This window comes from Limulus polyphemus, unplaced genomic scaffold (genome assembly GCF_000517525.1).
Source record: "Limulus polyphemus unplaced genomic scaffold, Limulus_polyphemus-2.1.2 Scaffold944, whole genome shotgun sequence".
Lineage (NCBI taxonomy): Eukaryota > Metazoa > Arthropoda > Merostomata > Xiphosura > Limulidae > Limulus > Limulus polyphemus.
The window spans coordinates 342,529-358,775 of NW_013666554.1; the positions used below are offsets into that span (position 1 = coordinate 342,529).

The window sequence follows — 16,247 nt, forward strand, 5'->3', positions numbered from 1 at the left end:
GTTTAGTTTTTGTTATAATAAGAATTAAAAGTAGACGATTGTAAGAAGTTGTGTTTATAATTCATTTATGTTGAGATTATCAAACATCACATGCAATACATTGACATTTAGAATATAAAGATTTCTAAAATGTAAGCAGGAGATTAAGTGATAGAGATATATATAATGTGAGACAAGCGGAAACAGTAGGCAGACAATGGCAGAAGAGAGAAAAGTTACAGACAAGGAAAGATTCGGTGTGAAGTTAACTACCATAGAAGTGGTAGGCCTAACGATTAACATAGGCCTAACGTTTAATATGTTAAAGTAAGACTAATAATAGAAAAGGAGATAAGAAGAAGAATTTATTCCGTCAAAGCGTGGTTCTAAAGTAATCGAATCAGCCTGAGTGCACTTTGACAAAAGGAACAGAGGATATTTAGAAGAAAAAAGACCACAATTGTAAGTTAATCACAAAGAGAATACTAATGCGATAGTAACAGAGAAGATAGTTCGGCTTGTAAACCGCAATTCTAAAGTAATTGAGTATGTCTAAGTGGACTTTTGACAAAAAGAAGAGAACTACATATATAGTGTTTATGATATGCCTATAATATCTGTAGTGTTGAAGGATTTGTTGTACATACGTTTACCTTGTTCCAAATATATATATGTTATTTTGAAAACAAGTAAAGTGTGTGCTGTTTATTTATCGTTGAATTTATCGCTAAAAAATCACAGACACCTACTGTAGCAGAATCCTAAACCCAACAACAACACAGTATATATTTATACTATTAAGAAGTATAAGTAAAAGCCTTTTATTTTGACAGTTGGAGAAAAAAAATATATTTTAATTCTGACATTCAACCAGACAAATAGAGTAATGACCACAAGACATCAGAACATATCAACACCAAATATCACTAGACTGCTGATTCTTTCAGTTGTTACTCTTTCTACCAGTCATTCTTACTGTTCAATAATATAAAGACTGTCACACAACAAACTGAATTTATCTTACTTCGAACCACCATTTAATAAACAAGAAATTTTCTTTCAGTTACCATCCTCAAGTCAGGTCAAGCAGTTAATCTCAGTCATCATAATTAGGAAGTTGTTGTTGGCCAATCATCGCAACAGAGATTGCCCCTCTAATTGTTTCTTTATCAAATCACATGATATATACCACTAGTTTTTCCTCTTCATCAACTGAATCAAGATCATATTACACAGTGTTGTTTTTATCAGTCAACCTGCTCTTTCATCTCACTAGGTTTTGAGGGGCTCATTAAAAACAGAGAAGTTTAAGCTTGTCAACCGCTATAACTCTTAATTTACCCCATTTTTCTGTCAACAGATTATATATGGATCAGTCCAGCCAGAACTGAGTTATATATCATTGCCAAACCCAGTTATCATGCTTGAAATTTTGGTCAGTTACTGTTTGCCATAGCATGTTTTTGACACCCGGCCTGAACAAGTGATTTAGATTCAAGTATGCAACTGTTAATATTATGAACACTGACTGCATTAATTAGGATGAGCTCCTATAGTATACCATAATGGTGTACAGAACAACTGGTTATTCTTCAAATCTACTGATGTTCCGATGAGAAGGTCAGCCCCCAGCAGATCGTATGTATGGCCATCACTCAGTGCAGATGATCTGCAGTGTTCACAGCAATATGTGAAATTGCAGTATTCTGCTATAGTTTTATACATCAAACGTGGGTTAAGTATCAAACCATTATATTTAGAATAGTGTGGTACATTTCATGGTGCTCCCCATCCTGAAGTACTTACTGCTGCATGGGTGCTTCAGTTGCTGTTCCTAAAGTTCCTGACCAGTCATTTTGGGTGTCCATCCAAATACAGAATTGTTACCACTAGCATGATTTCTCACTATTGCTGATGTGTAGTGTCTAGTATTTGAACATTCAACAAACAGACAGGATCTCACAGGTTGGAGAGAATATCTGTCAACATTTCCATGCTGTTTTCCACAGCTATTCAAGTTAGATCTATAACCCACCTGGAATTCTCCAAGTTATCCAAATTATGTTAATCGCAACCAATACCTACAATGAACAGTACACTAAATGTCCACAAATACCACCAAGTACAGTCATATCTTTTCGATTTTCACACGTTATCAGCCATTTTAGCAACTCGTGGTTCATCTAACTGTCATACAAGAAGAGGTGGTAATGTTTGAGAAATACTAAAACTGCAAGCAGATCTTAATTTGTTTAACAGTGTCAGAGTACCAGAAAGGAACCCCAGTAGACCAAGTGCATTTGAAAAGTGGAATTTATGAAGTACTTGCTTTATTGGGTTTACATCCTGATACTTATTTCTTTCTGTTAGTTCTGCATACTTTGGATTATAATGAGTATTCAAGAGCATACAGCTCACCCACAATATTCCAAACTATCCTGTTCATGTGATAAACCTGATCCAATTCCACAATCATTGTCAATAAACCAGGGAATGCATCTACCCTGACATCTATATCACATAACTTAAAGTATTTATTCAAGTTTCAAAAAGGAGTAATTGCTCACAAAATATGGAAAAAAATATATAAAAAAATTGGGTCCTAGAGTATGATCAAATCTGATATTAACCATGAGGCTACACTTTATGTTGCATACAATGCATGAGTTTTTAAACATGGACCTCACATCAGCTGTATGACACAGCCTTATCTTGAAAGAAAGCCAAAAATCAGCCCCTTCCAAAGAGAGTGGTCAGTAGCAATTACACCTGAAATATATCAATTATATCATTGGTAAATCTAGTACTTGACAGAAAACGACCAAAACCAGTAACATTGAACACATAGTTCAGCTGACACTGTATGTACTATGTGTGTGAAAAAAAAAGTGATATCTATAACAAAATCATTGTCAATGTGAGAAAATTACAAGTTATGAAATGAGCTCAGCCATATAAAGTTAGAAGAAACAATTGTATCATCCTCGTAATCTACTGTTACTTTTATTATCAGTAATAATATATACAATACAGGCAACAAACAGCTTCAACTATGACACATAACACATGACAATACAATTAAACTGCATCAAATAAATCTATTAAGTATATAATGTAAAAGTTATACATGATAACACTATACACATGAGATCATCTAATACATAATTCACAAAATTAACTTTTATATACAATAGAAAACTATGAAAAATAAACAAAGTAAAATCTTGTTTAACTATGGATAAATAGGACATATAAAAGAACTTATTAAAAAATTGAGGCATAAAACGAGAAAAACCCTCATCCACTGATAGCATAGAGTTACAAAAAAATAACTAATGGTGATTACTGAACTAACAATGAATCAAAATTCAAAGCTAAGTATGCAATAAAATACTCAAAGAAATTCAAGCTAAATCGAAAAATCAAAATTCTAATCACCAAAATCTCTGTAGAGAAAATGAAATATTGTACTAAATATAATTGGTTCATTTCAATTATTTGGATAGTTTGAACAATTAAAAACAGTAATAATTGGAAATACTAATTTTGATCAACCAACATTTTATGTGAAACTAATTAGAGTGATTGCTGGTTATTGGTAATCAGTTAATTTGATCAGATCTAACCCAGATATTTGAAGTTTTATTCCAAATGTGTACCTTTTTGAGGTAATAAATTACTTTTCGCACACCAAACAATTGCATGGTTACTCCCTAGTGAATGTATTCTCATGTTTTACAGCTCACTACTTATTCCTAATCCTTTACCACACACTACAAAACTATGTGGTCTCTTCCTGGTGTGTATTTTTAAAATGAAAATTTCATCTGAATCCTTTACCATATCCAACACAAATGTGTTTTTTGCCAGTATATAGTCACTCTTGTCTTTTTTTTAAATGACTGTTGATTTGAAATCCTTTATTACATGCTATACATCTTTATGGTTTCTGTACAGTGTGTATCCTCACATGTTCTTGAAGCAAGATATTTGTTACACATTCTTCCCCACACACTAAACAATTGTATGGTTTCTTTCCATTATGTATTTTCCCATGTGTATTAAGTTGAATTTTACTTCCAAATGTTTGATCGCAAACTAAACAAGTGTATCGTTTCTTCTCAGTATGCACTTTCTCATGTCTTTTTAATTGATAATTGATTCGAAATCCTTTGCCACACACTACACAACTATATGGTCTCTCTCCAGTGTGTATCCTCACATGTTCTTGCAGATATGTATTTGTTACAAATTTTTTTTCACACACTAAACAACTGTATGGTTTTTCTCCAGTGTGCACCTTCTCATGTCTGTTAAGTTGACCTTTACTCCTAAAGTTTTTATCACATATTACACAAGAATACGGTTTCTCCCCACTATGTATCCTTTGATGAATAATAAGATAACTATTTCTTCCAAATCTTTTTCCACAAACTAAACAACTATATGGTTTCTCCCCAGTATGTGTCCTGTGATGAGTTTTAAGATGACTGCTTCTTCCATATTCTTTGCCACACACTACACAACTGTAAGGTTTTTCTCCAGTGTGTATCCTTTCATGTCGTTTAACTTCATTATTACTCTCAAATGTTTTACCACATTCTAAACAACTGTAATTTTTTTCTCTAGTGTGTAACTTCTCATGGCTATTAAGATTACTTTTACTCCTAAATGTTTTATCACATACTACACAAGGGTACGGTTTCTCCCCAGTATGTACCCTCTCATGCCTTTTTAACCCACTTTTACTTTGGTATCCTTTATTACACACTGTACAACTGTATGGTTTGTCTCTATTGTGCATCCTCACATGTTTTTGTAGATAGGAATTCATTGCAAATAATCTTCCACACACTACACAACTGTATGCTTTCTCTGAAGTATGCACTTTCTCATGCCCATTCAGTTGACTTTTACTCCTAAATTTTTTATCACAAGCTAAACAACTGTATGGTTTCTCACCACTATGTACTCTTTCATGTATTTTTAAATGACTGTTGATTCGAAATCCCTTTTTACACAACTCACAATTGTATGGTTTCTCTCCAGTGTGTATTCTCACATGTGCTTGTAGACGAGTATTTGTTCTAAATTCTTTGCCACACACTACACAACTGTATGGCTTCTCCCCAGTGTGTATTCTCACATGTATTTTTAAATTACTCTGTGTCACAAATTGTTTTCTACACACTATGCATTTGAATGGTTTTTCTCCAGTGTGTATCCTTAAATGTATTTTTAGGTAACAATTTGTTAGAAATTGCTTGCCACACAATACACACCTGTGTTGTTTCTTCCCAGTGTGTGGTTTTGCATTAAATTTTGGATGATGATTTATTTTCATTTCTTTTTCACACATAATATTACTGCATGATTTAGCTTCATTATAGGAAATTTTATGTTTTCTTTTGTTACTTACCCTCAATGGAGTTTTATCAAGTCCATTAACACTATTTGGATTTAGAGATTTGTAATTCTTTGACTTGGGAAAGAGAGATTTTTGTTTTATAATATAATGTCCAGTTAACTGCTTTCCACAAGTGTTGTTCAAATATGACTTTGGATCTACAACCAAAAGATGAATTTTAAAGAGATATGGTAATTAATAACAATACATATATATTGATTTAATAACTTAATTGATAAACCTAATTATATTGAAATACAGTAAACTCCAAAAATACATTAAAACCAACTCTGAAAAAAGAAAAATATATATACACCAAAAATCAAGGCAGCTCTAGAATGAATAGTACGGTTACCATGTGATAATCCTTAAACGGTACAGTTACCATGTCATAATCCTTAAACAGTACGGTTACCATGTCATAATCCTTCAACGGTACGGTTACCATGTCATAATCCTTCAACGGTACGGTTACCATGTCATAATCCTTCAACGGTACGGTTACCATGTCATAATCCTTCAACGGTACGGTTACCATGTCATAATCCTTCAATGGTACGGTTACCATGTCATAATCCTTAAATGGTACAGTTATCATGTCATAATCCTTAAACGGTACATTTATCATGTCATAATCCTTAAATGGTACAGTTATCATGTCATAATCCTTAAATGGTACAGTTATCATGTCATAATCCTTAAATGGTACAGTTATGTCATAATCCTTAAATGGTACAGTTATCATGTCATAATCCTCAAATGAAGGTTTTATATTAAAGAAATGTCTTTGTAGATTAGATGACAGCTTGGATGATACATAACAGCATATATAATGGAAGTCAAATATTTAAGCTTTTACTGTTTTATGGTGAAAAGTAAAATGTGTCAGTCAAAATAAACATATTTGTTTATTTATTAACTTACTTAATATAATGGTTTATGTATGTTGTGTTTTTATATTATGTAACGGTAGCTTGGCAAAAGAACGAGAGTACAATGAGTAATTTATTTAACTGATACACGTCCTTTTAAGTGCATGATAACATTAGGGATATTTTCTGTTCACTTTTGGTTTTTATTTATTTACTTTTTACTCTTTAGCTTTTACTTTTTATTTTAATTTTGATTAAGTATGACAGAAAGTAAAAAATTTAGATGATACAATTACTCATTTGTAATTTAGTTTCAAGAACTTTGTTTTACATCGATCACAAAAAAAAGGTCTTCAACTGAAACCAAACTTCTTTGTTAAGTACTTATTTTTTATTCAAATGTGAATTAAATATGAACTAAACTTTGAATAATTTTCTTTAGATTATTAACCGAAATAACATTTTCAAAATTTGTTTAAAAATCTGTCAGTGTAATATAAAAGCAGTAATTATACTAGTTACTAAGCAAACCTGATATGAATCAGCTTTAAAGTTTGTAAATTGTGGATTTTTCTTTCTGGTGTGGTGTGTTAGTTATTATCAGCTTCGAACAATACAATCAATACACAGGTTCTTCATGCATGTATGCAAGCAGTTCAAAATGAGGCAATCATTTTTCTTAAATCATTTTTCTTAGGTTATATTCCAATGAAGTTAGGGAAAATTGTTGATCTGTATCTGTTTATATGCATTCATGCAAACAGTTCAAATATGATTCGATAATTTGTTTTTAAATCAGTGAACAATGTGTGTATGGTTTTCTTTGGATTGTATTGCAATGAAGTCAGGGAAAGATCACGTACGTATTGATTTCCAGTTGTTTAAAAACATGCAAGTAAAGGAATCATAGTTTATTATATGAGACACAACAAAGAATCAATATTGACTTCATTTTTACAGATTCAAGCTGACAAATAATAGTGTTACACAAAATGTTTGCTAAATGTGGTTAGGAATGCATGGATAAAAAAACTAGCATAACCACTGTCTGTTAATGACATTTTACTTTTCTAAGCCATTTTTCTCTCTCTGAATTGAATATGTCGTTAAATATTCATTCTGTTCACTTCTTAATATGACACTTGTTTTTTATTCAACTATCTTTTAAATATACTCTATACATATGTTTTAAAATGGGCCACTGAACACATATTTCTTTTATTTGTTTCTTAACTTTACATTTCACCAACTGTCGGATATGTTTTGTTGTCTTTATTCTAACAACCAATCATTTTTCTGTTTCCACTACTATAATGATCCTGAATGTTTGTAAATATTGTAGGGCCTATGTGATTCATCATGTACTGTACGTTAAGAAAAACAACTACTCTTGTCCTTCAACCCTTTCAGTACAGCCGGGTCAAAGTGCGCATCTCATGACATTGTACAATGTCATATTCAAACTTTAAGTCATAGTGCTTTTGATGATCTATTCTAGTGACTGATATGTTTTGTAATATAAAATGCAAGTTTGAAAGTTACACGTATTACTTTTTGGACAATCAAATTTGTCAGACTTCAAGAGGATTATGAAATTTTGAAAGAAATTAAGGGACCATCCTAGAGTAGACTGATTAGGATGTGAAAGACCATAAATAAGAGATCTGGCAAGGAAGCAGAGCCTCTGTTCCAAGAACCTGTCTCCACATGCGTGCACTTCCAACACAACCAAAAATAGATCCACTGGGAACCAACATCTGGTGGATGGTAGGAACACAGAGAACCCAGATGGGGATGCATCTCCCCTTCAAATCCAGGCAGCATTGGGAATTTATTGTCCAATCCATGGTAGGAGGAGGGTACCCAGCCACCCACATGCAGGAATTTATGTGTCTAGTCCTGTTACAACCAATACCAGATCCCCAGGAACAGACATCCAGTGGATGGTACGAGGAAAGACCACTAGTTGGGGTTGCATCTCCAGTCCAAAACCAGACAGCAGTATGGAAAACATCCAATCCACAGTAGGAAGAGGGTAATCATCCAAACACATATGAGGACTTATATGGTTGGTCCAGCTCCACCCAACACCAGACATCTGGTGGATGGTAGGGAGGAGAGTGCCTCAGCCGGAGGGGCAAACTGCAATTTTTGGTGGAGTGCATCTTTCAATACTTGATGGCATATGGAATTGTACATCAGGTCTGTGGTAGGAGTGTGTAAGTGCCACCTACACATGCAGAACACCACCGCACTACTCTCAACCTGAGCGGCATTGTGCACACTCAGGATGACAGGCTTTCACGGTCCACTAGAAGAAGGAGGGAATGAGTGCATTGGAGAGTCCAAAGGAGTGCAGCACCAGAGTCAGTGCAAATAGTGACTGCAATAACATATTTTGAAAAGGAGATCAGTCGCACTGACAGAGTACATTTTCCAAAACCAGGTGGCATCTGAAATTGTACATCAGGTCCTCGGTAAGATGAGTGTCAAACTCCACAAATTCTCAGAGATCTCTGTCTGTTTTACTCATGTTAGTTCATGAGTGGATGGTCCAGGATGAACATATTTATAAAACAAAATACCAAGAAGCATACCTACTGGCATTCTTGTAGAACACCCCATCTCAACGGTGGGTATAATATAACCTGTTCATCTGTTAGCTAAGTTCTTGCACAGATCTTAAAATATAACATTCATAAATGGAAACATCGGCTCATGCAGATATGTAGATCTTGAAAGTTGAGTTGTTCAAAACTTGAAAATAGCATTGATAACTGGACCAATTGTTGGTTGAGATGTTGCAAAAGAAATAACTGCTGAAGGTTTTCACCAGATACTAATCATAGCAGAACCGTCTGGAAAATGACCTATAGGAAATAGTACGGCTTATAAAATGAGTCAGATCAAAATAGGCCAGTAAGGCAATCACTGACTGGCATGTCCTTTAGCCAATCAGGAAATGTCACAGACCTACTGAACAATGTGTAGATTGTATAGGAATTATTTTTGGTGACAAATGACAGGTTTATGTGTTTTAATAAAGGTGGCTTCCAAAATAGAGAGATGAAAGGTCCACCTACCATTTGCAATGCAACATTCTCCACTGAGTGGGATCCATATATGCAATAAAGGCCCCTGCAAAGAAAAGAAGATTACTGGAGCACTTACCCACTCACAGAGAAAATGTGTAGTGCAATATGGTGACTGGAGGAAAACAAAATCCATCAGAACAAGAAACGGCTGGTTAGTGAAGGTAATGAGCAGTAAATGTATGGAGAGTGGTTCGCATATTGGCACCGATGAAGTCCTCCAATGGATGATGGAAATGAGCAGCCAGCGACAGATGAGGCTATGAATATGAAGGGAAAATAAGGCAGAATAAAACCAGACTAATCTACTGGCAAACCCAACCCATAAAGGTAATGGATAATGGTCACAGGGCTGGGAAGGATACCAAGGAATAAACAATGGGAGCAGTTCCCATGGAAGGAATCAGTGCATGCCCAGTAACAGCGGGAGAGTCCCAACCAGGCAGAGGAGACAAATAAGACCAGAATGGCTTAAATGTGATATGAAAGAAAGAAAGAAAGATGGGTGTGGAGGCAAAAATACCTACTCAAGCCACCGAAGTATTGGGTAAAAAGGATGATCTCGGAAATTAACTCTCTCAACACGGGCTCTGTCAATTTGACGGACATGTGACCTCCTTGTACTCGATTAGTCTTTATAGATTTAATATTTCTAACTTTCAATATAGTGTGTATATCTTCAAAAAATTTGACAGTCTTTCAGTTCATATTATAAGTCTTTCACACACAAAAAATCATATTTTTAGTGAAGTACCTTTAATAAAAAAATAAAGATTTGTCAATTAATATACTGAGTATTTGTTTTGAATAGTCCATGTGCAATATAATTTTCATGTTAAAATTAAAAATACTTTTCATCATCTCAAAAATCTCAAATTTCCTTTTTGCAATTCCTAAAACCTCCTAAATGCATTTCAAACATATTTTTTCAGTAAAACTTTATAGTTTACCTGTTATTTGCTCTACCCTATCTTGAAATGAGATTGGTCAACTTGACCAATCTTGTAACCACAAAAAAAAAAAAATTCAAAATAAACCTAAATTACCCCCTTTTTTTTTCTAGAATGACTTCAAATTGTAACATGAAACTACATTCATTTATCCTAAGGAGCTCTATGTTCGTAACAGTATACAGCTATTTATCGTTAAATTTTATTGTTTTGTTGCCCTTTGAACTGTGTCTAACTACTATCCATGCCATTATAAGTTGTAAATCACTCGGGGAACATGCAGCTCACGTTACGCTATCAAATTACATTACCCATGAGTTGCTTGCGTGTGTCCCTTGTGAACCTAATTTATTTTACCTAATATAGTCTTAGATAACTTAAAAAGATTGAAGGGCTATAAAAATTATGGTTTGTTTGAGCAATAACGATTTTATATAGAATATTTTATGTTTAATTTCATACTTTTTCGAGGGATGTTGGATAAAATAGTGATGATGACATGCTAAGAAAAAATGTGTCACGTGGGTCACACTAGTGGAAATTCAGGATTTTTTAAAAGATTGCCTTGTAGAATTAAAAACTTAAAACTTGTCTACTATTAAAATATGGATTATTAGCTAAAATTTTATGCTAGTCTAATTGGTACAACATAAACATAAAGTAGTTTAATAAAATTTTGAATGTAAGACACTAAAACCTTGTGTCATGCGCAGTAAAGGGTACCCGGGGCAAAAGGGTTAACGAAAGGGAAAAAGTCTTTTGTTATCCAACCCACTGAAGAAAAACAAAGAGAATGGGAAAAAGAAGGATGTCAAACTGCATAAACCTGTTCCACTAGACCAGGGGCCTGACAAAAGCCACTAATGAAGAATAATAATGTGAACAGACAGATGACATATGCTGGGCTAGGGTGTAGGAGATAGAAAGGAATATGAAGATGAAGAGAAGTAGATGGCACCCAAGAGGAACCAAAGTGGAACCATCCAAATTGGATCTATCAACAGAACTTGACACAGAGTGGTCTGGAAAGGATGTGAGAAAGCAGATAAATAGGAGGGTAGGCAAATATTGGGAAAGACCCAACCAATCCAGACTGAGAGCTCCAATGCTCCAGCCAATGGATGTTAAATAGGAGACTAAAACCAGGTGAGTTAAGAATTGAGACGAGTGAAAAAAGCATCCAGATCCAGAACACCTCACTGAGCAAAGAGTCCTCCCCTCCTCCCAATCCATAGGTACAGTGATCATTCCTCAGGGAGAATCCAATTGGAATGTGATAAACAATCCTCAAAGAGGTACAGGGCACCCAGAATGTGACAGGCCAACTTATGAATTTAAGGGCTGTTGCCCAACACAGGGGGACCAAAGGCCTAAAACATGAGTCACTTAACCGAGTGCCTCCTTACCTAAAAATGTATGAGACTACAGAGGAGTAGCCGAAAAACACTATCACTGACCGTCCATGTTGGGCTGGCAGGAAGTGAGCCAGCTCCCATCGAACAGCTAGGAGCTCCATGGGATGGAAAGGAGAGAGAACTCCAAAACAGATCACCTTCCCAAAACCTCCTGAGAAACCAGAAGACACCCCAACTAGAAAGAGAAGCATCCAGAAAAAGGAGACATTCTGGATGTGGAGGAGAAAGAGGAACACCTAAACAGGTGTTGTTCCAATTCAACAGCCAGGCAAAGTTGGTCTGGAAGGAAGGAAAAAGGATGAAAGGACCATCCAAAGGATCCCACACAAGGCTTCTCTGGACAAACAAACCTACTAAAAATGACACATGAGGCCATAACCAAGAGGGATGAGAGCCTCCCAAGAAGCCCATGTCCCCAAAGTAGAGATAGAAGAGGTTGCAAACTAGAATCTCCATTGTCCTAAATGAAAAAGGGAGAAAATTAGGCCCAACTAAGGAGAGAATAAAATACCATGCCAAGATGAACTAGGTATTGCGTGGGGGTGAGGAAAAGACATTTCCACCTGCATCAACCAACCAGTCTGAGCCTCTACTCTCAGAAGAAAATGAATAAGAAAGGCAGGGTCAGCCTTTCAGATCAGACGCAGACAGAAATCCATGCCACGGTAGAAATGATGGCCCCTGGAAAGGGACAAGACAGGCACACACCTAGATGATCAAACAGGAGAGATCCAATGCCAATGGATGAGTCCGGACTGAAAATACACACAACCCCTAAGGACCAAAAAAAGAAAGTCAGGATGCAGGGTAAAGGTTAATGAGGAGGAATACATCTGACACAACACCCTCATCCACCCCAAAGCATGAGGGAAAACTCAAAAAGGCCAAATTATGACTCCATGGTGAAGTGTGAGAGAACCAATAAATGATTTAGATCTGACCAACTGTGATCACCTCAGAACACAAGGAGATGTGACAAATAATCCTCAAACTGAGAATTATAATCCAAAGCTGAGTAAAACATTGTTGTACTATGTCTGATGTATTATGAATGTTGGTATATTGTAGAGCAAAGCTAGTTGCCCCCAAAACAGTGTCCAACAGCAACTGAAGTAGAAGCCACATGGAATTGTGTGTAAAAGAAGAAGAATGGAGTTGACCAGAAAAAATATTAACTCAAAAACTGATCACAAAACCATACAAATTCAAAAAACAAAACTTGCAACCAAAAATTTAAATTATAAACTTTGGCAATTAAGCCAAATAATCAGTCTAAACACAAAAGCAAAAAAATCTTCTAAAACTGCAAATAGAGAAGTGATTAAGGGCTGCAAGGTGAGAGAGGGTGCTAGTTATGACAGGGGTGGTGTTGCAATCCTATTGGTGGAGAGTTGCTGCATAATAATTTGTATGTTAGTATGCAGATATCTCATGTTAACATATGTGAGGGTAAGTGGGAGTGTCAAAGCTAGCAGCAAGTGAATATTTGCACCGACAGAGGGCAGTGTAAGTTGAGAAAAAAAGCTTTTGTGAGTGAAGTATCGAAACTACATATTTTCCTGATTGTTATTTCTGGCTTTTTCATTCAGCATTTTTACCTCACACCTCTGGAGTAAGTGCTATTATTACTAATGTGAAGCTAAGTACGTCAGAATGAATCAAACATCAAAACTACCAAGATATCAATATTTCAATTACACTAACAAATGCTGTATTATGTAAATTTGTGGTAGAAATCCATGAAATTAACATAATTTTTTCATAATTAACCTTTTTCTATAAAAACTATAAATTATTTGAAGTATTTCACACAATGCTATAATACCTTTTTTCCACTAGTACGTCTACCACATGAATAAAGTTCTTGAAGTTTACACTCACCTGATAAACCTTCTAACCCAGATTTAATCTGTTGAAACTCCTCTTTTGGTTCACTTTTCAAACTCATAACATCATTTTCTAAACAATCAACAGTTTCATCATCACTCTCACTGTACTTGGAAATGATGTCATCGTTTGTTGAATCAACACTTTGTTCAGTTTTTAATCTGACAAATGTGTTCTACAACACAAAAAAAGATGAATAATAATTAATATTGTCAATGCAGAACACAAACACTCCATACAAAACTTGATAAATTACAACAGGTATCTTTGCTCTGAAAGCATATCTCACAAGTTTCCTTATACAACTGTTTATGATCAATGCTAGAGAATCTGAATACAAAGAGTATAAATTGAGTTTTATATTTTCAGAACAAAATCTAAATGATTATAAAGAAAATATTATAGCAAATAGTCCAGGGAAAATTGTATTTATAACAGTGACTTACAAAACCAATAATCAATAAAACAACTTCAATAAAAATCAAAGTATCGTCCAGATAGCACAAACATTAAAATTACAGAAATCCTCAGAAAAAAATGAATTACATTATATGTGCACATGTAACTTAAACTTTCAAACATGTTAATATATTTTGATACATCCTTGAAATTATTATAGTCAGATTTGAAAAAGAAAACACCATATTAAAGATTAATTTAAAAATAATTTGTACATCTTAGAAAACATTTAAGTGACCAAAACTTTTCATACTTCAATAATAGATGCACACACACAAAAAAAAGTTTACAAAGACATTCTAATAATACAGCTAACTATCAGACAGATTATTCACAAATATAAACTACAAAGACATTCTTATAATACAGCTAACTATCAGACAGATTATTCACAAATATAAACTACAAAGACATTCTTATAATACAGCTAACTATCAGACAGATTATTCACAAATATAAACAAAACAGTGCTTTACCATTCTGATTCTTAATTTTCATTTTTAAATATTTTATCAAGTGTTAATAGTATAAAACCAGCCATTTTTTCTTAGGTTCAAGTTTTATCGACACAAAAGTTTTGTATTTCATTCTCTGTCAATTACAGCTAAGCAATTAACTCAATTTATTGATATAATCAATTACCTATGAGCACCAATTAGATTGATTAATGTCACAAAAATAAGTTACTAATAAAAATAAATGTTTATTATTATTACTCCTGTTGATTATTACAACTATCCAAGTAATTGAAATATTGCCATTATGACTTCTCATTATTGTTATTAATTAATTAAAAGTTGCTCAGGTTAACTGATTAGTGTCACTACTCACAAAAATAATAAATTAATCAAAATTTATGAGTCAAACTACTATCATTTTCAATTATTTGAAATACCTAAGTGTCACATAAGAATAACCAATTAGTTGAATGTAATTGGTCAATGAGCCCAGTAATTACACAATTAGTAATATCCACTAAAAATTTCAGCAGTGCAAATAAAATACAGATTCACAATTCAAACAGTAAACTAAATACTGAAGATGCTGGTATTATGACAAACTATCTATTGAGTCATCAGGGAGATCATAAACAAAAATGCCAGTCATGTTATTCAGTATAAAGATGTACATATTCAATGTCGAAGTTTTTAATAAAACCACAAAAAATCATCATAAAATCATGGCATAAAGTGTGAAATAAAGAGCTTTACTAAAAACCAAGTTTACCTCACAAGGCAAAACAGGAGTTTTGTCCATTCAAGGTAAAAAAAAAGTCACTAACCAATCAAGATGTCACTATTACAAAATTCACTAACCAATAAAGATGTCACTATTACAAAATTCACTAACCAATAAAGATGTCACTATTACAAAAGTTACTAACCAATAAAGATGTCACTATTACAAAATTCACTAACCAATAAAGATGTCACTATTACAAAAGTTACTAACCAATAAAGATGTCACTATTACAAAAGTCATTAACCAATAAAGATGTCACTATTACAAAAGTTACTAACCAATAAAGATGTCACTATTACAAAAGTTACTAACCAATAAGGATGTCACTATTACAAAAGTTACTAACCAATAAAGATGTCACTATTACAAAAGTTACTAACCAATAAGGATGTCACTATTACAAAAGTTACTAACCAATAAAGATGTCACTATTACAAAAGTTACTAACCAATAAAGATGTCACTATTACAAAAGTTACAGACCAATAAGGATGTCACTATTACAAAAGTCACTAACCAATACAGATGTCAATACTACAAAAGTCACTAATCAATAAGGATGTCAAATGTAACAAAAGTCACTGACCAATAAGGATGTCACTATTACAAAAGTCACTAACCAATACAGATGTCAATACTACAAAAGTCACTAATCAATAAGGATGTCAAATGTAACAAAAAGTCATTAACCAATAAAGATGTCACTATTACAAAAGTTACTAACCAATAAGGATGTCACTATTACTCTGATAACCAATTATTGTTTGATTCAAGGCCCCAAATGGTTAAAAAACTTTCCTAACTACTACTTCAAACAACTGTTTCTTGTTTTATTTTATAACTAGTTAAACTTATATTCTAACATGCATCATCCATCAAAAGTTTGACTGTAGTCAAAATTAAGTTGCATGGCGATCCACATGTAGAAAATAGTGTATACACAAG

At 33.8% G+C, this 16,247-nt stretch overlaps 1 protein-coding gene across 6 annotated transcripts in view; it reads right to left on the bottom strand.

Annotated features, from left to right (window-relative positions):
* The window catches only part of LOC106461364 (zinc finger protein 501-like), a 69,816-nt gene extending 56,018 nt beyond the window's left edge, over positions 1-13,798 (bottom strand). For 3 of the 6 annotated variants that reach the window (XM_022388309.1, XM_022388310.1, XM_022388311.1), the window contains exon 1: positions 13,597-13,798. In XM_022388309.1, the coding sequence (XP_022244017.1) occupies positions 13,597-13,663 (67 nt within the window). In that variant the 5' untranslated portion in view covers positions 13,664-13,798. Of the gene's footprint in view, positions 1-2,957; positions 5,545-13,596 lie in introns of those variants that run through there. The other 3 variants (XM_013921185.2, XM_022388307.1, XM_022388302.1) reach the window with 3 other exon arrangements.
* Between the last annotated feature and the right edge of the window lie 2,449 nt (positions 13,799-16,247).